This window comes from Centruroides sculpturatus, unplaced genomic scaffold (assembly GCF_000671375.1).
Source record: "Centruroides sculpturatus isolate CEXI.00-Female unplaced genomic scaffold, Cexi_2.0 scaffold267, whole genome shotgun sequence".
In the NCBI taxonomy this organism is placed as follows: domain Eukaryota; kingdom Metazoa; phylum Arthropoda; class Arachnida; order Scorpiones; family Buthidae; genus Centruroides; species Centruroides sculpturatus.
Genome location: NW_019384634.1, coordinates 25,052 through 52,063, shown reverse-complemented (window position 1 = coordinate 52,063; position 27,012 = coordinate 25,052). Strand labels below are relative to the sequence as shown.

Here is a 27,012-nt window from a genome sequence, read left to right as displayed (position 1 = left end):
ACACAGCATTTTTTGGAACGTATCTACCATACTATACAAGGGATACCTGCATTTTTTTTTGTCTGGAATTAAAGGGTCATATTTTCTGATAATTTTTATCTTGGCTATATTTTGTATAGCATAGTTAATGCTCATCTTAATGAATAAGCTAATTTAATTTGGTTTTATGTTGTTTTAGTTTATTTTATTTTAGATTTCTTGCTTTTGGATATTTGTACTCTTGTTTCAGTTTTGTCTGTCTATTTACTTATTTTTTGAGTTCATATGGCTCAAATGTTTTGAATCCATGCTCAGGGTTCAAACAGCTTAAAAATGCTGGTGGAAATATATATTAGATTTAAAAACCACTGAATGAGATCTAATGTTCATATGTACAAATGATGCATATAGTTTCAAAAATGACTAAGTCCATGTTTTTAAAAATAAAAGCTGGCTAAGAACTTGCCATCTTATTTATTTTACTGTTCTTTTCAATGATGATTCTTATAAATTTTTAAACCACAAAACAACCACAAAACAGAAAGGAATGAAAAGGGAAATGAAAGTTGGAAGTTAGTTTCAAAATCAGCCACATTCACAGCCCTTTATTCCAGACCCAGAAAAAGTGGAGTAGGCCATTTTTAAAACTGTACATCACAAGTCTCAAGAAAACATTTTATCTTGTTTAAATTGATTACTCCATCTATTTAGCATTCTTTATTATGCAAACACTTCTAAAACACTTATAAATATAAATATACATATTTATTATTATTATTATTATATATGTGTGTGCAAACTTACCGCTATCACCTTGAGGCTGATCAGATAATCTGTTCATACCCATAGAATCAGTATACGTGACACAACAGGAACAAAATGGAGAGTGCATTTGGCCATATGAAAGGATTGGTGCAACAACCCATGGAACCAGATCAACACCACTTTCAGAGCATCTTTCATCAACTTCTAATTCACGTGTTGAATTATTTTCCTCACAAGTAAAATTTTCATTCTTTTTGCTCAAATTAACTGGTTTATCTGTTGAGAAAAATACTTTTCATGAAGTCTTTCTGAGGTAAAATGTTTTCTATTTCTATATTTCTTTTATTTTGAAAAAGAAAATAAAAGCAGTAAAGATAAATATAAACAAAAATCAAATAAATTTCAGCTTTTAACTCATTGAAATACTCAGTATAAATATTAGACAAGAATCACAGGCAGACGTGAAGAGTGGACACTTGAGAGTCGCTTAAGCCACGAACGGAGGTACTGGAAAGATTGAGAAAGAAGTTCTTGTCCAGCGACAGCGGCAAAAGAATTTAGAAGAATAAGGATCGTAATACAGGATAGGAAGACGACGACAACTCGAGTTAGAAGTCATCGTTTGGCATCCCACCCGGCACGTATAAGTCGAACATACCAACAAAATAAATCCCGGGTATTTTCTTTGCCTATCGTATGTATTCTGCTTTCATCCTCCTATTTCTATTCTTCTCTTCCACTAATATTAAGTTAGTATAAGGTTAGTTATTAAGGTCGGGCCCTTTTATGTGATCGAGATCGGAAACGGTACAGTATGTGTGAATTTAAATATTGTAACTGTAGTAATATCTTATACCATTTGTGTTGATAGTGACGTTGGAATCTATAAATAAAAAATAAGTTTTTTTTCTCGCAAAATTATTTCATTGTAACAATCTTAATTTTGCTCACATATATCACAATACAACTTCTNAGATAATTACATTATAGCCAATCTTACCCGTTTTCACAGAATGCAAGAATTAGGTCCCCCGTTTCCAGACTAATTAGAGACCTGGTCCTGATTCTATTTCTGAACGTCTCCTGTTCACGTCAAGTCAAACGAACTATTTTCAACGTTTCTGGAACGTTTACAATCGTTCTATAATCGAACCAATATTCGAATTTTATGTTCGAATTCAAATTCGAATTTAATTTGAACAATATTCGAATTAAATTCGAACAAATTCGAACATAAGATTTGAAATAGAGAACCACTTTCAAGCCCATATCTCCCGCACCCTTATAGCTATCGAGACGCAACCACCCTGAATGGAGACTTGGGGCTACTACCACATACAAACACCATTCATGTGCGATGTGTAGTTTTGGCGAAAAAGTGAAATATAGGGACACACACGTCCATTTTTATATATAAATATATGCTCTCCACCTCAAATTAGTAGTGTCTTACTCCTGTACAGTACATCATAATTTTCCTTTAACAATAGAGTCATGCCAGTCATTTATTAATCTCAAGAATGGATAGATGGATGACAGTGGGAATTTATAGGTCTGCATATGAAAAAATTGCAGCCCAAAAATTATACAGAAAATCTTTGTTAATTCAAACTCAGATAGTTCAAAATCCCATTAGTTTGTAACTGTACTATATGTCCCAGGTGGGCTATAAAGATTTACACTTTAAGAAATTCAGTTAGTTTGAAATACAGCTACTTTGAAATTCAAAGTGAAATTTCTGTTTGAACTGTGATATGTGTATGTTAACTCAGTTGTTTAGATTGAAATGTCTCCATGCTATAAGAGAACAACAGACCAAGGACAACCCTAATCTGGTCAACATAGCTTTGCTTTTATAGTAACACAGTACAAGTAGAAGATTGAGATATTTGTAGGGTTCTAGTGATTACATTTGAGCTACTTATTACTTTTTTGACCACTTTAAAAATAATAATTTGGGCTACATTTTGAGGAATTCTGCTTTGCTTTTTATAAAACCTATCTGGCGATCTTGAGGTTCTCATCAGATGCATGCTGTTTACTTGCAGTTTATTTACATAATTATTATAATTAACAAAAATAGCATTCTGTATACATAGCCTTATTCTGTTTGCTTAATAAAATACATCAGTAATAGGGTATTCAGCATATTGTTCAGAAACATGTACATTTCAGATAATTCAAAGTCATGATTATTTTTATCCCTTGAACTTTGAACTAACAAAGATTTCCAGTATTTTAAATTTTTAATTAACAGCAAAATGTTTTGGTTAATGTTCTAATAGGCTTACAAACAAAAATTTACAAATTTTATAAAATTTTCCTTTTCCTTTACAGGAGATGTTTAATAAATGAACAATTGTAAACAAGTCCAACTGCTAATAAGTTAAGGAATTCTATCATTTTTATTTTGATGAAATGTTTTGAGAGATCAAATGACCAATTTTACCTGCATTTTCAAATCTATCTATCAATTTGAGCCACCATTCTGTGTAACAAAAAAGCAGCTGTCTTTTTTATACAATAAAACTGAATGTTCTGACAGATCATCCTGCAAAGCATGTTATATTTAACACACCTATCTCTAGATTACTCTGCTTTCATCTCGCATTACCACATTTGGTATGCACAAGCAATCTGTACTGAGTGAGATTAGATATAAATGCTATTTTCCCAATGGAGTGTAATCCTATAGCTCTATGGGTTGCCAAACTGATAGTTATCGATACCAGCCTCCACAGTCAGTGAAAAGCAAACACTGCAGACTATGTATACTGGCAACAGTTCTGAGATATGTCACAAATACAGAAGTTCTGTTTTCATTTACACAGATGAATCCAAATCTCAATCATGTTGGATCCTCTGTCATGACAATGTGGTGATGGATCAACTATCAACAGATGCCTCAGTATTTTCTGCTGAACTGCATGCCATCCATCTAAAACAGTGGTCCCCAACCCCCGGGCCGCGGACCGGTACCGGTCCGTGGATCAAACGGTACCGGGCCGCCCAAGGAACATTAAATTATTTCCATTTTATTTACTATGGTGTATTTCCTCGGGTTTGTGCGACTTTTAATGGACGACGGAACAACAGAATAAACTGGACGTAAGAAACACACTTCGGGTGTCATTGTCTCCTATTACCCCTAGAGGGAACCGTCTCCTTGCAATGAAACAAGCTCAGGGTTCTCATTGATTTAGCGTTCTAGTGAATTAAAATGTTAAATCACATTATATTCATTTTTTTGGTGTAACTGTATTTTATTTTGAAGGCATGTTTAAATACAATTAAATTAAAATTATTAAATTAAGTCAATCTAAAATATAAACGATCAACGTCCCCCCTCAGTGGGCCGCGGTAAAATTATCAAACTTTGACCGGTCCGCGGCGATAAAAAGGTTGGGGACCACTGATCTAAAACATATCACGAACAAATGATATCCTCACAGTATAATATGTTCAGACTCCCTAAGTATGATGCAGGCTTTGAACTCTCTTCAGTTTTATCGGCATTGTCTCATGCAGATAGTCCAGCAACTGTTATACAAACTTGTTTCAAGAGACTACCAAGTCAGATTTATTGGGTTCTAAGACACATAGGCATAAAGGGGAACGAATTGGTATGATATAGCAGCTAAGCCAGCCACCCTACTCAGCCAGTTTCCTCTTTCAATATCCTACACTGATTTAAAGCCTGTCAACAAAGGCCAAACTATACAAATTACAGTAACATTCATGGGATAACCAGACTAACAATAAACTGCACAAGATCAAGCCTGTCATAGAATGGTGGAAATCAAGTTTTTGCAGAAATAGATGAGAGGAAGTTGTCCTGGCAGGATTGCACATAAGACACAGTCTTCTCACCCACCATTACCTTTTGATGAGTGAGAACACACTTTAATGCCTTTTGTGACAATGCCTTTTAACTGTTAAGCATATTTTAATTGCATGTCAGCTTTTTACCCAATTGCATTTGTGATATTTTAATCAATCTAATATTACCTATTTAGCTCTTATTGACAAAGATTTTAATCCTTCACATCTTTTTACATTTTTATCAGACACTAGTATTATAAGAAAAATTTGATGTTTTAGACTTTTCTATGATTTTATCATGATTTGCTTTATTCTTTTAATTGTATTTTAACTGCTTGTCTTGTGGCACACATTTTATGAATTATTTTTATATGTCTACTTTTAATGGTTTTTTTTGTGTCTGATTTTATGCAATTTTATTATTCTTATCTCATTATTATACTCATTGACTTAGTTTTTTATTTTAGCTTATTATGAGTGATCATTTCATTTTAATATATAAATATATATATATATATATATTTTTTTTATTTAACTGTTGTTTTAAGACTTTAGTTATGTTTCATTTTAATGTTTATTGATAATTGCTGTTTTATACTTTATAGTAACTGCTCCCTTTACAAGCAATTTTCTATTTTAAGCATTTTAATCTTTTGCATATGGTTGGCACAGCTTGGCCAAGGATCTCTTGGGCCAAGCCAATATTAAACTAAAAATACATTTTCCTTATGACTTTACTCAAAACCAGTTTTTTTTTTTTAAAATTGTCAACAGCTGAAGAGTGGTTTAGACCCAAAATACATTCAAAAATCACAACTCAAAATGATTAATTTTACCATATTCTTTTATACATGCATCCTGTATGATAAGTCCTACATTTGTTGAGTTTGAGATTTAAAAGTACAGTAAGTGAAAAGGTTACTTACTGTCTTAGTGTTTGTTACAAATCTAATGGCTGTAGTACTAAAAAAAAATTCATTATGGACTTCTTTATAGGACATGGCAGCAAATTTTTAACTAGAGTATTGGGCACTCAAGTTTCTTACAAAAGGAGGACAAACACCTATGGATATCAAGCAATGGCTAGATTATATGTATGGGGAAGCTTTGCCATCATATAACACTGTCAAAGAATGGCTAAACATTTTTGATTAGGGAAAGAAGCCCTTGAAGAGGACATAAAATCTGTCACCCAGTAACCTGAGAAAAAATTGGTATGGTGGAGGAGCTAGTTTTTTCAGATCACGGTTGAAAGTGAAAGAAATAACAGCAATGAATAACCTATCACATATGAGTATTTGGCATATATTAATACTTCATGAGCATTTACACCTGAGCAATGTCAGTGCAAGATGGGTTCCAAACTTCTTTCTGCCATCAGCATACAAAGTCTGCAGACAACTTTGGATCTCTACAAAGCAGGTAGAGTTGATTTTTTGAAATCTGTTTTTACAGCAACAAAACTATAGTTCTTTATTATGACCCTTTCTCAAAATGGAGTCAATAGAGTGAAAAAGACATGGAATGGAGTCCCAAAGAAAGGCTACTGTCACCATGAGCCATGAACATTGTGACCACTGTTTTTTTTTTTTTTTTTGGGGACTGAGGGCATATTGATAGTGGACTTTAAAGAAAGAAATACTGCTGTAAATGCAAAATAGTACTCAATGTTACATCTGTTATACGACAATGGACCCATCCACAGTGCAGCATTTGCTAAATCTACCATTATAATCAGGCAGATTTTATGCCATTGCATGGACTGGTTTTTAGTTTTCAGCTCAATCACTGCCTTACAGCAAGTGATTGAGCTTGAATGACTCATACTATTTGTTATTTCCAGACTTAAAAAAATGCTTTTCAAGAAAGACCTTTTTCCAGCAATGATACGCTGCAGACAGCAGTAATGTACCATTCTGAACAAAACTCTTCAGCATATTTTTATAAATAAATGAATTACTTTTTACTTTCCTGGCTGTTATATAAGTGGGAAAATATGGCACTCAGTCAAAAAATGATCCCTTTAAGATTTTTACATTTTTGGACCTCAGACCCTGAAATGTCAAAAATTGCAAAAAAATTTGGAGGGTTTTTCTGAACTATGGATGTTTGCGTGTGTTGAGGGCACGATTTTGTTCACTCAATTTAACGCTTAGCAACTCCTGTCTTTTATTAAAAATTTCTGAAATTTTGCAGGGAGGTTTGTATATTAGGAGATTGAGGCTATTTAATTTTGGTGGTTAAGGTCAAGGGGATGGGGAGATAGAGAAAGAATTACTTGTCATATCTCTAATGGGGTCAGACTATAATGAAGATTTTACTCATTATTAGCATTTACAATTTTTTTTTTATAAAACTCATCACTACCCTCAAAATTAAGCTTTTTACCATTATATGATAATTAATATAAAAAGTTTTTTTAAATAAAATATAACAGATGGAACCATCAATTTTAAATTTTTTTGCTAGAAAAGTTAAACCCACTGCTGGATTTTTAAACAGTGTCTTTAGTGCACTGAAATCAGGGATGATTGAAAATAATCATTATTTGTTTCTTTTCTTGATTTTTCTCACTTAAATCTGAAACTTATTTCTTACATATCATTAAGTAATCTTCAAGTAAGACGACAATACTAAAATAAATCTTAAGAGACAAATGACTGAATGACAAGAAAAGTATTAAAAAGAAAGATTGTAACAGTAAGTTGTTATTCTGATCTCTAAATTTGAATATTTATTCTCCAAAAGTTAAAAATGCTTTATATCTGCACAAAAAACTAATATCTGATATGTTGCCATACAAATTCTTCTGGATTTTCACTGCCTGTATGGATTTTATTTACTTACAAGTTATAAAATTTTAATAGTAGATTTAATATTACCACAAAGCAGATTTCATTGACTAAATCATCATCTAATAAGAGATCACACTAACCTTTTAAAGACTATTCAAATAGAAGGTGCACTCAATCATTCCATTTCAGAACTTTTTGTAAAGTAGTTAGTATCTACTCTCTCTACTAAAGAATTTTGTTTTTTTCTGGAGTACAATCTGAGTGCAAATAAAAGTACTATTTTTCTAAAATATTTTAAAATAATTGATATAAAAATAATCTATACACAATTTCTTAGTTTACAGCATTTTAATAAGTATTTTGAATAAGGTAATTAATGTATTTTAGTATTTTATTGAAAGAAATAACCAGTAATTTAAAAATTAATCTTTGTCATATATCATATTCTTATATCTCATCTTAATAAAAAAAACTCATATTATATTAACAAATGTAGAAACTCCCTGATTTACAGTAAAATTTAGGGCAAATCACCAGATCATATGTTAAAACTGTTTACTGTCAGAGATAAATAATAAACAGGATATCATAGACAAATTTTTTTATTATCTTTTTTTTCTGGTATAAAAAAATTCTAATAATAAATATAATATTAAGCAGATAATTAAATAACGTCATAATAAATTAATACAAAAAGACCAGATATATTGCATATACTCTGGTACAATGGAGTTATCATACCAAGACAGTATTTTTAAGTATGATACAAAAAAAACTTACAGGAGAATGATTTTAAGTTTTAATGTAAACCAAGGAGTGACAAATTAAAATTAATATGAAAAATACAAAAATAGTTTTTACCTTTGTTAGTGGGATCTTTTTTACAATTATACACAGGTGGAAAAACAGTTGGAGCATATGTAACAGTCATACCATATCGCGAATACTCACAACTTAAAGGATAACCTTTACTCAATAACTGTGAGCTATGACAATCTTTTTTAACTGTCTCACCCTTAACATATGGTAATCCATGTGAAACCTGAACACTCCAGCCATCCAAGGGCATATTAGTTTGAGACATATCATTTAAAGATAACGAATCTTTAATGGATGTAGAAACTGATGTTCTTTTTTGACAAGTGGAAGACTTTATGAAGGGACACATTTGTGTATCAGAAGCAACTGAATCATGCACAGTCAAACTTTTTTCAGATGTCAGTGCTTCACAAGATTTAGATAAATTTTTTTCAGAATTTTTTATAGATAAATCCAGAGGACCACCTACAAATTTAAGAAATTTTATAATTTTAGCATTAAATTTTTCAATTTAAAAATAATCATAAAAAGAAAATTTAAAATAATTTATCAGATAAATTAAACTTAGAGAACAATGCCAACAATATGATGAAAAACAAACAAGTAATTACAGATAATATCTTTACTTGGATTAATTACAATATATATATTATATACATACAAATTGATGCTATTATATATATACAGTAGAGCGTCGATTTTCCGAAAGTCAATCATCCGAAAGAATTCCAGTCGTCAAATTTAAATTTTCGCCAGTGCTGTGGTGCTTCAATTTTTGGCTGTGTCTTGGGCTACTCAAATATTTTACGTTTTTGATACTAAATTAACATCTGAAGTATAATTTTTTATTATTTTTATATTTTTCAATATATTTATTTTGTTTGTACAAAATAAAAAAATAATTTTTAACGANAATAATAAACCAAAACAAAGTTATTTGACAAGCTGGAGGTGGTTACACTGCCATCTTGCAATAAATTTAATAATTATAAATGAAATTGATTAAATTTAATTTAATTTAGAATATTCTGAAAGAAAAGAATTGGCCCAAAGTATGAGTTGAACCCATTACTCCTGCTTATTGTGTGGGTGTATTGCCAGTTACATATATATATATATATAATAGCATCAATTTTTATGTTAGAAAGTATAATCAAGACAAAACAGAAATATTTCTAATTTGAATATTAAGGTCAACAAAAAGTTCCATTCAATTTTCCATGCATGGTTTTCTATGCAACTAAATTAACAAAATTAATATATTTTCAGTACTTTTGGACGAAAAGTGTGCAACAGACTTTCGTCTCAACCTGTATATGTTGGTAATAAACTGGATATGGATATTCTTTTTTGTGAAAAAAAACATTGGTTGTTAATTTTTGTTGCTGTGAATGACTTTCATTATATTAAAACTAGTCATCATCTACTCTTAGACAAAAAATAATCTTTATATAACTGTTAGTAAGTTTATGGTAACATCTGTATTAACTGTGATCTATTACTGTATACAGTATAAGTAAGTAATCTCGCTTTTTATCATTCATGACTTAATATTGAAAGTAATATATTTTTATTGAATTAAAAAATCCTAAGTATGAAATGTGAACAGCAAATCCTATGCAATCAATCAAAAATTTCTGAAAGTGATCTGTCGATCCCAACTGACTGGTTAAGTATTACTGCTGTAGTCAACACATTTCCCTATACATTGTCTGTCCTGCAAGATGGTAGCTGTTAGATATTATCATCAGCCAATTATTATTATCAAAACAGTCTTGAATCAATGCAATCACAATAAGTGACAGTCCACTGTATTTAAATTAAGAATATATACAGTCAAATCTTGGTTTTCAACATAATTTGTTCCTAAAAGTTGTTCTAAAACTGAAGCAAATTTTCCCATAAGAAACAATATAAAATGGATTAATCTGTTCCCGACTCCCCCAAAAAACCCTTTTTTAACCTTTTTAGCTGAATGTCATAAATAAAAATGTCTACAAATGCATTGTAATATTATATATAATATAATACTGTATTATATATAATAAATTTTTATTCTATAATTGAACTTAAGCACCTTTAAACACAAATTCTTAGATACCATTTATATTATACAAATGTCAGTTAACATGGATTTTATTAATTTCATTTAAATTTGACTGCAGTACATACTGAGAAACAGAAGTATCTTTCCTGCATATGCATTGAAACCTAAGTTAAATAGAAACATCATTGATGATTTGTCATGACGTCTAATGACATAAGGTGATCTCAGCACCACTAACTTCTGAATAAGTAGTCCTGTCAATGATTGGTCAGACCATTGACTTTCTAACTTAAATTAGGAAGTATAGAGAGTTGACCATCTGTGTCTTGCTAATCTGTGGCCAACTCTTGTCACGTAACTTGTTCAGCAATCAAGTTATCATATGGCAACTGAAACAATTAATAGTCAAAATTCTGTTCATGAACCAATTTGTTTGAAAAGAGTCATTTGAAGAGAAAGTCATTCAAAATCCAAGATTTGACTATTTTAAAAATTCAATTTAACACTTGAAGTTTAAATCTAACCTAAAAATTGCCCTTTCTTACCTATGGTTTATTAATATAATTTATTTAATAAATAGCTTTCCTATGTTTTGAATTGCTCTGATTAAGTTATTTAAAAACTTAATGTAATTAGTGTTACATCAGTACTAGAATACTTCTAAATGGTAATGCTTAAAGTTAGAGTTCAGAAAGTTAGATTAATTCAGAAAGAAGAAGAAAATTGGTTAGTTTCAAAAGGATAATACTACAGTAGAGCGTCAATTTTCTGAAAGTCAATCATCCGAAAGAATTCCAGTCGTCAAATTTAAATTTTCGCCAGTGCTGTGGTGCTTCAATCTTTGGCTATGTCTTGGGCTACTCAAATATTTTACGTTTTTGATACTAAATTAACATCTGAAGTATAATTTTTTATTGTTTTTATATTTTTCAATATATTTATTTTGTTTGTACAAAATAAAAAAATAATTTTTAACGATACATTAGTCTTTGTTAGACTTAACATCGACAAAAATTCAACGCAAAGCGACATGCAACGGAGAAAAATTTCAGCATCGAATACGTTAAACTATTTTTTCGTACATAAATCGGTTATCTGAAATGTCAGTTATACAAACAACCCCAGTCCCCAATTGATTCGGAAAATCGACGCTCTACTGTATTTCAAATCAGTCTCTAAGCAAATAATTACTAAAAATAATAAAATATTTATCCATATAAAATTTATTTTCCTTATTTTATCATCATCTTTTAGATTATTCAAAATGTGAGAAATCACATCCACTAAATTATCAAAATTCTTTTTAAATGAAAAATGTTTTTTAAATGAAATCAGATTATTCTGTCATTAATAGTTTATTATAAATAAGGCAAAACAAAACTTCTTGTTTTATTTGCAGTGAATTTTAGTTGCAAGTTGTATTGATTGTTATTTCATATAGAAGTCCTTTCTCTAAACTGAACTGATTTCAAATAAAAAGTTTAAATAGTTTAGACATCCTCTCCATAAACACACTACTAGATAACCCCATCCCCCTCACCCTGATTATGGTTGCAGCCATAACCAAAAGATCACAAATCCTTTCTCCGTCCAACTACCAAGTAATAACAAATGATTTGATAATATAGAATATAATCATATGGCTGAAACAAATTAATAGCAAAAACTAAACATACATTCATCTAAATATATATTAAAGGCAATATTTGATATATTAAAACTTGCATACCATCTGAATCTTGTAATGTTTGACTATGAGACCATGTTTCCTTTTTTGTAAGAATTTCATTAAATTTCGTTGAATTTCTCCAAATATTTGAATGTTCCACCCAATTTTGAGATGATAAACTAGATGATGGAACAGATAAAGCTGAAATAGATATTTATATATTTATGAAATTATTTAGATAAACTTAGCAAATACAATAGATTGTAGATTTGTTGCCATATCCAAAAAACATTATAATACCTTTTAAATAAGATTTCATCGAAACAACTGATTCTTTGGAATCTTCTTCTTTTAAACTGACATTAGAATTCATAATATATGATGGAGATAAACCAGGTTCAGTTTTTATAGTGCTTGTTATATTGTCTTCAGAATTAAGCAATCCTGTATTTTTCAAACAGTTTTTATCTTTATGAGTACAATTTTCATTTTTGCATTGGGAAAGACACAAAGAAGAAAATGAATGACACCAAGTTTCAGTTTTATAAAGTGTATCATCACATTTTTCAGTTCGTTCTTGTTTTGTTTCAGTTGGAGGTAACCATGGCATATTACAGAAATCACTAGCTTCTTCCATTGAAGAAGAGTGAATGCAGTCAGTTTTTAACTTTGCTTTTTTTACACCACTTCCTTCTTCCCTTTCTTCCATACAAAACTCTTGTTTCTTTTCATTCTTTGTTTGTTGAATTTCTTCCTTTCCTATAGATGTAATAGAACCTTGTTTGCAGCTTTTCTTAGATTTTCTACCCTTTCTATTTGGCGGAAGTTTAGGTGTATCCTGAGAAAGAACCCATTGGCAATTCTGATTATCAGGACCATTTTCTTGTTGGGCATTTAATTTCAGTACCAACTGGCCTCCTACAAAAAATAAATAAAATTTTCTGTATATTAACTAATTTCAAGCACATTCACCAAAAAAATTTAGGAAATTAACAAATTATTTTTATTACAAAAAAATTTTTTTGACATAGGAGACCTAATCAGAAAGTCATACAAAAATTTTGTAATTATGAATATTTTAACAAACTTATAGGAAACTTATAGGAAATAAGGTTTTCATAAATAATTTAGTAAAGTAATTTTTACATATTAAATGAAAATCACTAGTTTATTTCCACAAACAAAAATATATTAATAATCCATTAACTAGTGAATTCATTTTAATCTGAATATTCAACTTATTTTAAAAAACTAAAATAAAAATTAAAAATTGTACCTTTTCATAAAGCAGAAGTTTAATTTTTAATTCATAAGAATTTTTGGAGATTTGTTGTTCTCCAATTTCACATGTGAATTATTTGCAAAAACTTTTTGATTCAAGCATTACGTGTCTTAATAACAATTTCAGTGCCATGACAAAAATTTACTGTTTAAATATTTGAACAGAAAATTTCTTGAAAATAACTTTCTTCTGAAGATGAAGGGGGAGTTCATGAATTAAAAGTCAGGACATCTGTTTTATGAAAAGATAGTACTATTTTGTTTCATTTTAGTTTTTATAAAATCTTTAAAACTTTATATAATTAGATGCAAGTTTCTTCTCAAATAAAAGATCTACATTTAAAAAATGTAGTGTAGTTAAGAATATAATATAATGAGTACAAGAAAAATATATTATANTACCCTAACTGTGTACCAAATTTCACCTCTTTAGGTTAAGCGGTTTGCTCTGGGCGATGATGAATCAGTGAATGAATGAGTGAGTCAGTCAGGACAAGCAATTTTATATATTTAGATTGAATCAGTTTTCATCATCTGATAAAGATGGGACCAAAATAGTTGATTAATATGAAAACTGAGTAGTATTTCAATATTTACATAAAAAAATTTAAATTCAGTAATAAAATGAAAGAACAAACTGCTAAATCTAAATCACTGAATATACTCTAATCAAAGAAATATTTCCAATCAGAATTTGATCACACAAGTTTATATGAAATTAATAAAAAGTCTAGTACACATTAAAATTTGTATAAAATAGAATGAAATAAAATTACATTTTATAGAACAAGAAATTTGGTGGTTTGAATTTATCAGTCTTTTCTCTCATTCTATATGCAAATATTTACTGAATATTTATTTAGAAAATCCACAATGTTTATGTACACTTAATTAAAGTAGTTAGTTTAGCATAATATATAAGATCCTAAGATTAAAAAATCTACATTCTATTAAATCATAAAATAAAAAAAATAAATGGAGTTAAAAAAAATCTTCAATTATGATATTGTCAGATTCTTTATAATTGTATTTTCTAGTCTGCAAAAAATTAGAAAAAAACAAAAACTAAACTAAACATAATAAAAACTTAAGTGTTCTTACCAAGGAAAAAACTTAAACTTCCAAGATTGAATGATGTGGATTCATTGTTAGGTTGGTTTAATTTTGAAGTTTTTTCATTTTGTGTTTCAGTATCATGATCAGATTTTGAATCAGTTTTTTCTAATTTGCAATCACAATCCTCAAGTTTGTCTACCTCATCATCATCATCATCATCCTCTTCATCTTCATTCTATTAACAGAAACAAAAATTTATTGAAGTATAGAAGTTTTATTTATGTTGTTGCACAAAATATATTATCTTAGAATCACGACTTTTCTAATGATAAAAATTTATCATTAGATATTATACTATGATCTGATTTTAGAATGATGCATTCAAAATTCATAAGACAAACTATGCTATTAGTTCATTTTTAAAACAAAGACAATAATTTGTTTCAATGATAAATTAGTGCATGAATAAGAGGAAAAACTTTTAAGACCATACTGTTTTAATGAGAATATTTCTGATAGTGGCCAAGATAAGATTCTGATGATAATAATTTAGATTATTTACCAGAATTTATTTAGAGAATCAAATAATTGATGAATTTTTACATCCAAAAAGTGGAAAAAATAATTAAAAAATTTGCTGATTATTCTGAAATTACAAACAGAACTGGAATTATCAGAATCTGTATATATGCAATGAAATCATTCTAGTGTATATATTGTATATAAATTTGGATAATTCCCGTGCTTAAATGTATTTCATTTTTAAATTTATATTGAAATATGATTTAATTTAAATTTAATAATTTTAAACTTGAAACACCAATAACAAACATGTGACACATTAAATCTGTTACAACTTGTTTGTGTCACTTCTTTGGTGTTGTAACTTGAGACCAAGAGCATCAAGTGATCATTTAAGAGTAAATCAATTTTATTTTGAAAATAAAAAATTAAATACTTTCACTGGTAAAATTTTAAAAATTTTTTTTACTTTACCCTTCCTATGATACTATCTTATTGGACTAGCTTTGCATAGTATGACAGATGTCTCCAATCATAATTTTAAAATTAATCAAATTTAATTTACCATAATATATTGTTTCTTATATTCTTAGAATCATATTTTTTAAAATTTATGTTTGTTTGGCTTTTAGATAGCACAGTAACCAGCTTAATTAGAATGCCTTAAATTATTTAACTGCAAGATGGTTATAATTATGTTAAAATAATTAGTTATAAAAAGTTTAATAATTTAGACATAAATTTAATACAAAAATAAATTTTAAAATATTAACCATCTTAACCTATTCTTAAAATATTTAAGATTAAATAAAACTGAAATAAGAAAATAATTCTCATATATAAATGAACAAGGATATTGCATATTCATAGTCTGAACAATTTTTGACAGTCAAACGTTTTAAATAAATTAAAAAAAATTTTTTTTTTAATGTAACCCCCTCCTTAACTCAATCTAATACAAATATAAAAATATATATTTTTATATTTTGGTACTCAGATATGAAATACAGTAGAACCCCAATTATCCAATCACCAATTAACTGAAGTTCCACATTATCCAAGGCAAAAAATCTAAGTAAATACACTACTACTCATATTGTAATCCATAAAAGTAAATTTAAAATAATAATAATAATAATAATATATATTACAAAATGATTTGTTTCTGTTACCTTTTATCATTTAACTTTATTATCGTAAGACAAACCATTCATATTAAAATGTAACTATAATAATACACACTTTTATTCTTAAAACTATTTTACATATTATCTATATAATAAATGATGTAAAATATTCTAACAATAAGTACTTAACTTTCCCCAGATGGTATGAGATTTTATTTAAGAAATAACTTTTATATTATTAATCATAATAAATGAAACTGTGTGTGGTATCAACTGTTATATTATTTTATTAAAATCTTTTTATATTATTAATTATTATAAATTGACAAAAAGCTTGATTTTGAAAGAAGTGATGACTTTTATAAAAAAAAACAATTGTAAATTGTAATATGGTTGAAATAATGCTGTGTTATTGAATTCCTCATGACAGAGGGTTGTGCATCCATTGATATTCATTGACAAATGAGTTCTGTCCATGGCAATACTGTATGGATGTGAGTATTGTCAGGAGGTGGGACAAAGTCTGAAAGATCCAGTTAACATTAAGTCCACATGATTAATGCTGCAGTAGCCATAACAGTCATAGTTGCATAGTATCAAACTCACATGGACAAACTTATTCATGCCAACTGTTATCAAGTAAAAATATATTACTGGAATGGTTAGGATTTTGCTTATGGACAGTGGTTAAGTTAGATCAGGTGGCACAAGTTTGTGTGGACAGGGATGGTAACTAGTGTAAAAATAATGCCACCACCTGGTAGAGGGCATTCTAAGCTTACAGCAGACACACAGTTCACATAAATACCTTGCATATTATTGAAATTCTTGTGTAGGAAGAACTTTTCAAAACAGCCTCAAAGTATTTATAAATTCAACAATTTATAAATACTTATATTTATAACAATAAAACAGTGATTTTTACTTTGCATACAGTACATACCTGTATACAGAAAATTAATAAAATTTAGGAATATTTATTGTACACATTAATTTTAATATGATGTAAAAAAATTTAAACTGCAAACATGATTTAACATGTACTGGTATTATATGGCATATAAGACACAGCTTTTGTTTGTAAAATGTCCATTGTCTTATATATGTAGTTGCAATCTCCCATAGGTTAACAAATTCCTGAAATGTCTTTAGTCTACAGATAATGTACACCAACTCTTGAATGAAAATGTTATTGTTTAATTAAACATATTATTATTATTATCTGGTATAGCTAAGTAGCTTTTGCATGAATTTATTTTGAATTTTGAACAGTAAAGTGTCAAAAATATGAATCCAGCTGTCGAAAAAAGGGATATTAACCCTCCTTTTAACAATAACTTTGTTGTTGATCTTCTTTCGACCTGTGTTCTTTCAGCTTATATTGTTGATATACTAACATTTAGTCAGAATTCATAATTTTAAAAATTTTTAAATTACAATTAGTATATTTTTTATTTAACTACAGTAATTCTGTAAATTATATTTTGAATCATTGTAAATATTCCTACATTCCTTGTGAAATATTGGCTTGAATTTAAACATCTAAACTTGATTCAAAATGCTTAAATTTGAAAGTCTGGCCTTTTAATATGGATTTGATGCTTCACTGTATTTTAATGATAAATTTTAATTGTAACTTACTTCTCTTTTTTCCCGGTAAATTATATAATGTACACTTTAAACTTTTTTAACAAGATTTCTAAGACTTATCAACTGATATTTTTTAAAAACTTTTACAGACATTAGATACCAAACTGACCAACAGATCCATTCATATATCCATAAAACATACAACAGTGATTAAAATTAGATTCATAAATGACAAAAATTATATACATTAGAAATTTAAAACTATCCTTTCATCCTTTCAAATTTAAAACTATCAAATTTATAATGTACTAACAATAAGCTGTTAAGTCTTTTACAAAAAATATCTTCACCAAATTCTGCATAGAAAGGCCAAGAAGCATTCTGTTTAGGAACTTTTGGTTAGTTTGTCAATAAATTTCCAGAATTGGACTTAGTATGATAAATCTGTAGTATAGGAAGTATTGATCTTGTACATAATAATTGTTAACAGATTAGAAGCAATAGCTTAAAAGTATATATTCTAATTTTACATTTTTTAACCAAAATACAGCAAAAACATTTAGGATTGAGTACCAGATATGGGATCATAGATAGGGTTACTTCATGCAGACTTACTCTTACACATTAAAAATTTAATAATAATAAATAAATAAATAAGATATGATGACATTCATTTGAATCAATCTATTTTCATACACCAAATTCATTTCAAACTAAATTATCACTATTGGCCAAATTTATATTCATCAGGAGGCCCAAATACTTTAACTCTTATTTCAGGGCTCCAATTCACTAGTCATATCATTTTTGCAAATAAAACTATTCATTTGACTAAAAATTGCACAGATATTTGTCAAATTATGAAAGTACCTCCTCAATTTTTATCAAGCTTGAAGCAACATTTTTTAGTGGCAATTCAAATGCCCGCCTACTGGTAGGCTATGCTGATGACCACTCCACACCCTTCTTCCCATTAGCCAAATATTGTTTGCATCTTATTAATAAGTAAACAATGTCATTNTAAAAATTTAATAATAATAAATAAATAAATAAGATATGATGACATTCATTTGAATCAATCTATTTTCATACACCAAATTCATTTCAAACTAAATTATCACTATTGGCCAAATTTATATTCATCAGGAGGCCCAAATACTTTAACTCTTATTTCAGGGCTCCAATTCACTAGTCATATCATTTTTGCAAATAAAACTATTCATTTGACTAAAACTTGCACAGATATTTGTCAAATTATGAAAGTACCTCCTCAATTTTTATCAAGCTTGAAGCAACATTTTTTAGTGGCAATTCAAATGCCCGCCTACTGGTAGGCTATGCTGATGACCACTCCACACCCTTCTTCCCATTAGCCAAATATTGTTTGCATCTTATTAATAAGTAAACAATGTCATTACATATTATAAGTTCTTTGTTACCGTGTTTCCCCGAAAATAAGACATCCGCAGAAAATAAGACCTAGCGCATTTTTCAGAGCAAAAATTAATATAAGACACTGTCCTTATTTTCGGGGAAACACGGTAGTAAATACTATACAGTAGATATGAATAACTAGCCTATCTACAGTGTTTGTTGTTAGGTAAGTACAAAATTGGTAGTTGAGCAAAATGAAAAGTTTAATGCCCATTCAATTACAAATATAACTGAAAAAAATGCAAAAATAAACTTAATGTTGTATTATAAAGGCTAATATATTTAGTAGCTTCTATTCTCAAGACTTTAGAGTACAAGAATGTGTCAAAGTAACATCATTTTGTCATACACATAATGAGTGTTAGATGCTACATGCAAGAACTTAGATCTGATTTAATGCATCTAAGTAGGCATATCTTATAAATAAATTACAGTTTAGAGAGGGTAGTGCAAAACATTTCCAATCTTAACATTTTCTACTTCAGCAAAAATTCAAAAAGTACATTCCATACAATTGTAAGTTCAAGAAATAATTAAACTTTTGACTATTCAAACATTAATTTGACAAAATTTTGCAAGTAATCTTCACTCAAAAGAATAATTATTTACTAAATTACAATTTTATTTGAAAACCGAAATGTTCAACTTTATGTCTTTATTTTTAAAAACATTTCTGACTTCCTTTGATTATTCTCCATTGCTTTAATTAAATCTCTATCTGCATGATAATACATGTGATAATAAACTTATTCAAAACTTAAACTTGTAAAAAGAAATTGTTTCAATCAATTATTGTTTTCCAATTTTGGGGGTGCTCTGATCACCATCACTGTTGGCATCAATTTTTCTTCACCTTCAAAGTTTGTGTAATTACTAATAGATGAAAACTGCTAGGTTATATTTTGACTAATAAATTCAGATAAAGATTACAAAATTAACATACTGAATTTAAAATATAATAAATTAACGCATTGTATTTCCTCAAAAAAACACTGGAATAAAGGTGCTGTTATAAGTAAAACCAATCTCAAATAAGTCCCAGGTTGAAAAGCATGGAAAACATGTTTAAGTATTGCATTATATACAGTAATATAGTTTAAAATGACATACAAGGAGTTTAACTAAAATTCCATCCCTTCAAATTGTCTAGAGTCAGACAGCATTTTCTATTCCAAGGTTCACACAAGCATTTCAAACTTTTTAGAAATAAAATTATAAATATTGAAGAGTACTGAGTGTGGGAAAGTTGCAATCAAGCTCATAAGTCAAGAACTTATCAAGCTGAAGGGTAATTAAGAAAAATCTGGTTCAAACTCATCATCTCTTTCCAAATAAAAAAACTTAATCCTACAATGAGATCAAAGCAAATCCAAAAAAACAATACAATAACCAAACTGAAAGACACTGAATCGAGTTAAGTATGAAAACTATAATTATTTCTGTAATAGAGGAAATTGACAGATGATGTCATGAAGTATAATAGTCAAAGGGGGCGTGTCATTTAGAATTGTACGGACAACGGACCATTGAACAGAAGCTTAGAGTATGATTTATTGTAAACGGTATGTTACTTAAAAATTAAATTTTATAAGTTATATTTAATCACCATATTTAATAATCTTATAGAAAATGTTTTTAAAATTTATTTAAAAAAAATTTTTTTAAATTTGGTATTGTTGTGAATAATTATAAAGTTTTAATCTAGAATAATATTTATTATAGTAATTTAGAAATACGACCATAGATAATCAGAAAAAGTTACTAAATACACTTGATATGAAAGTGCTAATGGAATGTGAATCCAAGCTGTGTACCTAAATGGTAATGAAAAACTAAAATATTAATTGTTATATTGGTAGTTTTACTCGCATAAGGTTTATTATAATATTTATATTTTGTAGTACTGAAGAGGGTTCTTTAATAGGACCGAAATGCATATACAGTGATTAAATAAAGAGAAGTAATTAGCTATCTGCTGTGTATTGGTCTACCGCTAAAACCTAAAATTTATATATTTTTAGTGCGGATTTACAGAGACTTTATAATATTTATTTCCAATATTGTAGCCGTTACCCATAAATACAGTTAATAAATGGTTGAATTTTAATGTATATAACACACAACAAAAACTTGTAAATCAGAAATGTGACTTTAGAATGAATTTCTACATCAACAAAAATAATTGTAGATGTTTAAATTTTACTAATATCAAATATTTTTTTACATATTATATAAACATTATAACAGTTTAGCTACACAATTAGTATGATAATCTATTTTTTTCCCCTTCTAATAAGCAACTTCTCTATTAAGCAAATAACTTTAAATAGCTAATACATAATTAATATATTTTATTGCAGTTATTTACAAAAGTACAAAAAAATAATAATAGTGATATATTCAATAATTACTAAACAAACAAAAATTATCTATTGTAAATAAAATCTTTTAAAAATAAGTTCTATGAATATATTAAAGCTAAAAAAATAGTTATTCATTACACACTAAAATCATTTAAAATTATTTAAAAAAAATTAAATATCTAAAGTTGAAAATTTTGTAATCATTATTTTAATTTTAAAATGAATGGTTTATCAAATCCAAGTAATTCTTTTAAAATACATTTTTGAAAGCTTTCATTTTCTGCATTAACGAGTAAGATAATATTCTTGAAAAAGGATCATGGGTTAAAATTATTTTAAGTATATTAAAAATAAAATATCATTCACAATTATTTATATTAATCTTGATTTTAAAATCTTAAGCATCTGAATCAATAATGTTGCTCGTAGAAACATTTATCAAACATCTAAGACAGTGAGAGATAAAATTTATTCATAAAAGAATTGTTATAGTACTAATTATTTTAATTTGACTTAAATTAATGCTATTAGATAAAAAATAATTGTAGAATATATGAGATTTAAATATAGAAGATATATTCAAAGTAAATAAAAATTTATTGATACCTTTAGATTATGTGCCTCAGATATGTTCTCCTTTCCTGTGATTAAATTTTCTGATAAATTTGCTATTTGCTGTGATTGTCGAGCAGACTGATTATCATACTTTTCTTCTTTTCCATTATAATAAAATTCAATAATGCTCCTCACAGGTTTCCATGGCAACTATATTAAATAAAACAATTTTATGTTCATACATATAACAGAAATTTATAATGTTATAACTGATGTCATGTTTTTCATTTTTAGCATATAAAAATATAATTCATAGATTTTGAATTAAATAAATAATGCTTTAATAGAAATGTTTTAACTATAAACGATATTCAATAGATACAGTTACTGTAATTTTGTGTGAATAAACCTTAGTGGCATATACAACACAGAAAATTACAAGAATAAAAATAAAACCTTCATATAGCCTGCCATATTGTATACTCTCTACCTCCAGGGTAGTCATTGAAAGCAAGATAATTACTGGTATGCAGTTTAGAAGTTGCCATTTCAAGCACTAAAATATTGCTTTTCCAATTTCATTTCTGCTAACAAATCATTGTAGATACACATAAACAACCAAGCCTAGACATTCTATAATAATTATATTAATTTCTGGATTATTCAGGCAGAATTGTGTTTAGGCCAGGGATGTCCAACCCATGGCCTGCAGCCCACTGCACCCTAGTACATTTAGGTACATTTTCATCTATTTTAATAAAGTATGTCATAAAAATTATTCTCATTTCACTGGATACACTTTGGGTAGTACTGTACATATTATTGTGAACAATCCTTTTTGTGCTTGAAAAACACTTAAACTGCTAAAAGAGATAGGTTTGAGTGATTCCCATTTAATGTGATCCTAGTTACAGTGTGAATCAACTTAAACCCATAATTGTAATTTAAAATTGGCATATAACCTGCCCCATCATATAACCCGCACCCACTTTCAAATCATCTTTCAAACACAGGTAACATGTGAGTTATCTGCATGCAATTGTGGTAAATGATTTAGAAAGTAAACATTTTTCTTTATGTTCAGATATTTAAATAATATATTCCCTTGGTAATGGGAGTGTAATCTGTATTTATTACAATAAATAAAGAACTGAGTTGAATAATATAATGATTCTATAGGAAATAACTATATATTAGCATTGCAACGAATAGTATATTCGGCCTCAGGCCAAATACTCGGCCAGGAGCGTGGCCAAATAGCCAAATATTCGGCTTGATTAACACACGTACGAAAATTGGTGCGCAAAGCGCATTATGGCAAGGACCTGCTCTCTATTGGCCCACTGTCACTACGCTTCGTCAATCACGTTAATTCTTGACAGTTGTAGCGGACAGACAAGAGCGTCATTACAGTACTGTATGTAATAAATTATATCAAATGTGGATAACAATAAAATGACCTACATGTGTAAATAACGGAAAAAGGAGAGAGAAGGACCGCAAAGTGAAAATAAATATGAAATTGAGTTGATAACATAATCGAACAAGTCGAGGCAGCTTATTGGCACGAAATTTGCAGTCGTCAATGTCAAACAATTGTTGTCATTGACTTCGGAAAGCTAAATGCTTGTAATGAAAGAAACTTAGCGTGCACGGGCAAAAGCCTGGGGCCATTCAGGCTACCGAGCTGTCTCGAATCTGTGAAATCATAACTGTGACTTATACCGTCATCCTATCTGTCTCTTTCCTCCGTTATCACCAGGCTATGAGTCACGTAATTGTAAAATTGAAAATCTACAATGGAAAAGTGACGAATCAAAAGTATCGTGAGCGCGAAATTATGATGTATGCATACGTGGGCTAGAGCAATAGAGGAAAGAGAAAGGGAAGAGCGCTTAAAAAGAAGGATAGGCTGAGTCAGACCCCAGATGTGCGACGATTCTTGAACGAGTAAGTGTGTACGTCTGCTGATCTTTGTAATTATAAATTGTGAATACATGTGACTAATATTACTGTATTTTCTTTTTTATTTTGTGCATTTATAAGTTATAAATAAATATAAACAAACAACACTAACCTGATAATATTAAATATAAATACCAAAATGATTAATTTACTGTGTTTTTGTTATTTCTTACTCCTGTTTTTAGGTATTCGGCCAAATAGTAAAAAATAGGCCGAATACCGAATAGTAACCGAATATTCGTTACATCACTACTATATATATATATATATATATATATACATACACACAAAAGAAAAAAAATTTCACTTGAGAAAGAGACACAGAAATTTAAAAACATTATTATTAATATATAATAATAACCAAAGTTTTATGGCTTTCATTTGTTGTTTTTCTTTCTCAACAGATAGTGAATATTACAATGAAGTACCTCCTGATTATTTTCTATTATGTTGTTTTTATTAATATTAATGTTATTAATTTTATTATTTTAACATCCAAAATTAGATTGTTGAACAAATAGCACTACTTCATATCATTCAAGAAACCGAACAAATATAAATATCTCTATTATTCAGAAAAAAGATAGCAAGGAAACTTTTTCAAGGCTACAGAATTTTTCGTATGGTTTCATATCTGGGATTCAAATGGAAGGAGCATCTACACTGTCATGGTCCCAGTTGAGTCAGTCTGACAAACAAGTGGCATTATATGGGAACATAATAAATAATAGCTTGTTAATATATTATGACACCGTTGCAATGCCAGGCTGTAATTTTTAATCATATTTTTAATTTATTTAGTTTAATATATATGCTCTCAACCTCAAATTATAGTAGTAGATTGCCCCTGTACATCATACATTTCCTTTAACAGTAGAGTCAAGCTAGTCAACTGCTTACAGGGAAAAAGTTTTGAATTAGAATAACGTGACTTCTGGTTTATTGGACAGAAGTTCATATATAGTTAATCAAGGCCTCCTGCCCATAAAGTTTCCATATCTGGTCTCAGATTTCATCTATCTATCTAACTCCATCTTGAGATTAATTAAATACATTTCAATCTTTTCCCCATATTATGGTAACATATTAACAAAGGAGTTCTGACTAACCTGACTGGGATAAAAGGTAACATCTTTAACTATATTGTTTCTGACAAGCATGATGAAAACTATCTAGTAATAAGATAATTCTTAAATTAAGATACCATAAATCTAAACCTTTAAGTAATTAATAAAATTTCTTTTTTGATGTAGCATTTGTTCCATCATTTACAATTATTCCAAAATTGAAATTAAAAATTTTTTGAACATATATAATAAAAACAATCGTTTCTATTATAAAAATGATATTTGAAATAATTTTAAAACAATTTCAGTTCAGTTTCTAGAAACATTCATTTATTTTTACATCAATTTTCAATAATGAAAATCATACAAATATCAACTTCTAAAACCCAATAGTTATGTATTAAAGACAAATGATGCTACATTATATTGGATTATATCACTAGCATTTAATTATCAATAGTAGTAGTGATATAGCCTGATATAATCCAGTAATCATTTGGCTTTAATAATGAAAATCATATTAATTAAAAAAAAATAAAAATTGAATTACTACTATTAGTGTGTTATATTCTCATATTTTATTTAAAATAAATGACATTTTTAAAAATTTACACCATTTCCAATATATTAAAATATTTAAAAACTAATATATTCCATAATTATTTAATTTAAACAGGAAACAATTTTATGAAAAAAATTATATGAATAAATAGAATTTCTGATATATTCTCTCTCTTTTTAATTAATGAAAAAATTCTTTGATTATAAATTTAACTTCTCACAATGTAAAAATAATTTTTCATTATAGTTTTTGTATTTTCTGATGCAATTTAAAATAACTTTTTTAAAAGAATAAATATATAAATTTTTTCATTTTTCATGACAGTTGATAACATGAATTTATTACAAAGAACAGTAATATATAAACCATATCATTATTTTCTAATACAGTCAAACCTATCTGTAATGAAACCTGTATATAGCAAAAACCTGTCATTAATGGAAAATTTCTTCATCCCTTAAATTTTTTGCAAAACGTAATGTAAATTAACCTGTATCTAGTGAAATCTGTCCAACACAGAAACAGAAAGGAAAATCAGGCCATATATCAGAAAAATTGGTATCTTTATCCAACTTAATACAAATTTAACAAGTAGTTTACTAGCCTACACACCTACATGTATTATAATCATTAAAAAAGGTAAAAAATACACATGCCCAATTTTATTGAGATTTGAATGGAAAGTTTGTATGTATTGTTTTTAACAGCTGTTTTTACTAATAATTACATCATGCATTTATGTTAAGTTGTGAAATTTAATAAATTCTTCCTGATGTGAGATTGTATTCTTTGTTTTGAAACTAAATTTAAACTTTTTTATATCACATTTGATTTGAATAAAATCAAGTCAAAGTGTCTGCAGATAAAATGCACAATGGGCATAGTATGCATGTTTTTTAAGTTTTGTAAAGGATATCACGCTATACAAACAGTACAAAATATTTGTACTGTCTATGAGGAAGATGCTTCTAAATTCTGAAATGTGTCAAGTGTGGTTTTGAAAGTTTCATTTGGAAAATTTTGAACTAAAGGATACAAAACGTATGGGTCCCCAAAAGCTGTTGAAGAGAAATCGCAGAAAGAAATTGTTAAAGATTGATGAATAACAACTCATGAATTTGCAATAAATCTTAGTGTGTCACAGACACATTGTTGAAACACTTCATCCACTTGTAATGGTTGTAAAACATGCTGATGATTGTGTTCCATATGCAGTTTGTTTTTTTTCACTTAGGAAAAAATGAACTGAAATGAGTATAATCTGAAGGTAGGCAGCTGTAAGATTTTATTTTTAAATTGGTTACTCATTTTTATCTTAAAAAACTTTTTTACAGATGAACAAAAACATTAAAGTTAAAATAAAAATATTTGTTATTAACCAAAAGTTTGTTCTAGCAGTTGGTGATTTTTGGTTGAGTACCAAGGTACCACTGTATTTGATTAATGTGATTTTGATATACACGGTAACATCAAGAAATTTATTAATCGCATTAATCAAGGGATATCTATAGTACATAACCTATATACAGCAGAAACCTGTCTACTACAGAAGAGTTGTTTAAGTCCCTTGGGGTTTCCATTATAGACAGGTTTA

The 27,012-nt window shown here is 28.3% G+C and overlaps 1 protein-coding gene across 1 annotated transcript in view; it reads right to left on the bottom strand.

Moving 5' to 3' along the window:
• The window catches only part of LOC111625832 (serine-rich adhesin for platelets-like), a 56,696-nt gene that overhangs the window by 17,160 nt on the left and 12,524 nt on the right, over positions 1-27,012 (bottom strand). Inside the window, exons 5-10 of the mRNA XM_023369068.1 lie at positions 21,876-22,034; positions 14,279-14,468; positions 12,197-12,814; positions 11,957-12,097; positions 8,223-8,645; positions 784-1,020 (exon numbers count right to left, since the gene is read on the bottom strand). Coding sequence (XP_023224836.1) covers positions 784-1,020; positions 8,223-8,645; positions 11,957-12,097; positions 12,197-12,814; positions 14,279-14,468; positions 21,876-22,034 — 1,768 coding nt within the window. The remainder of the gene's footprint in view (positions 1-783; positions 1,021-8,222; positions 8,646-11,956; positions 12,098-12,196; positions 12,815-14,278; positions 14,469-21,875; positions 22,035-27,012) is intronic.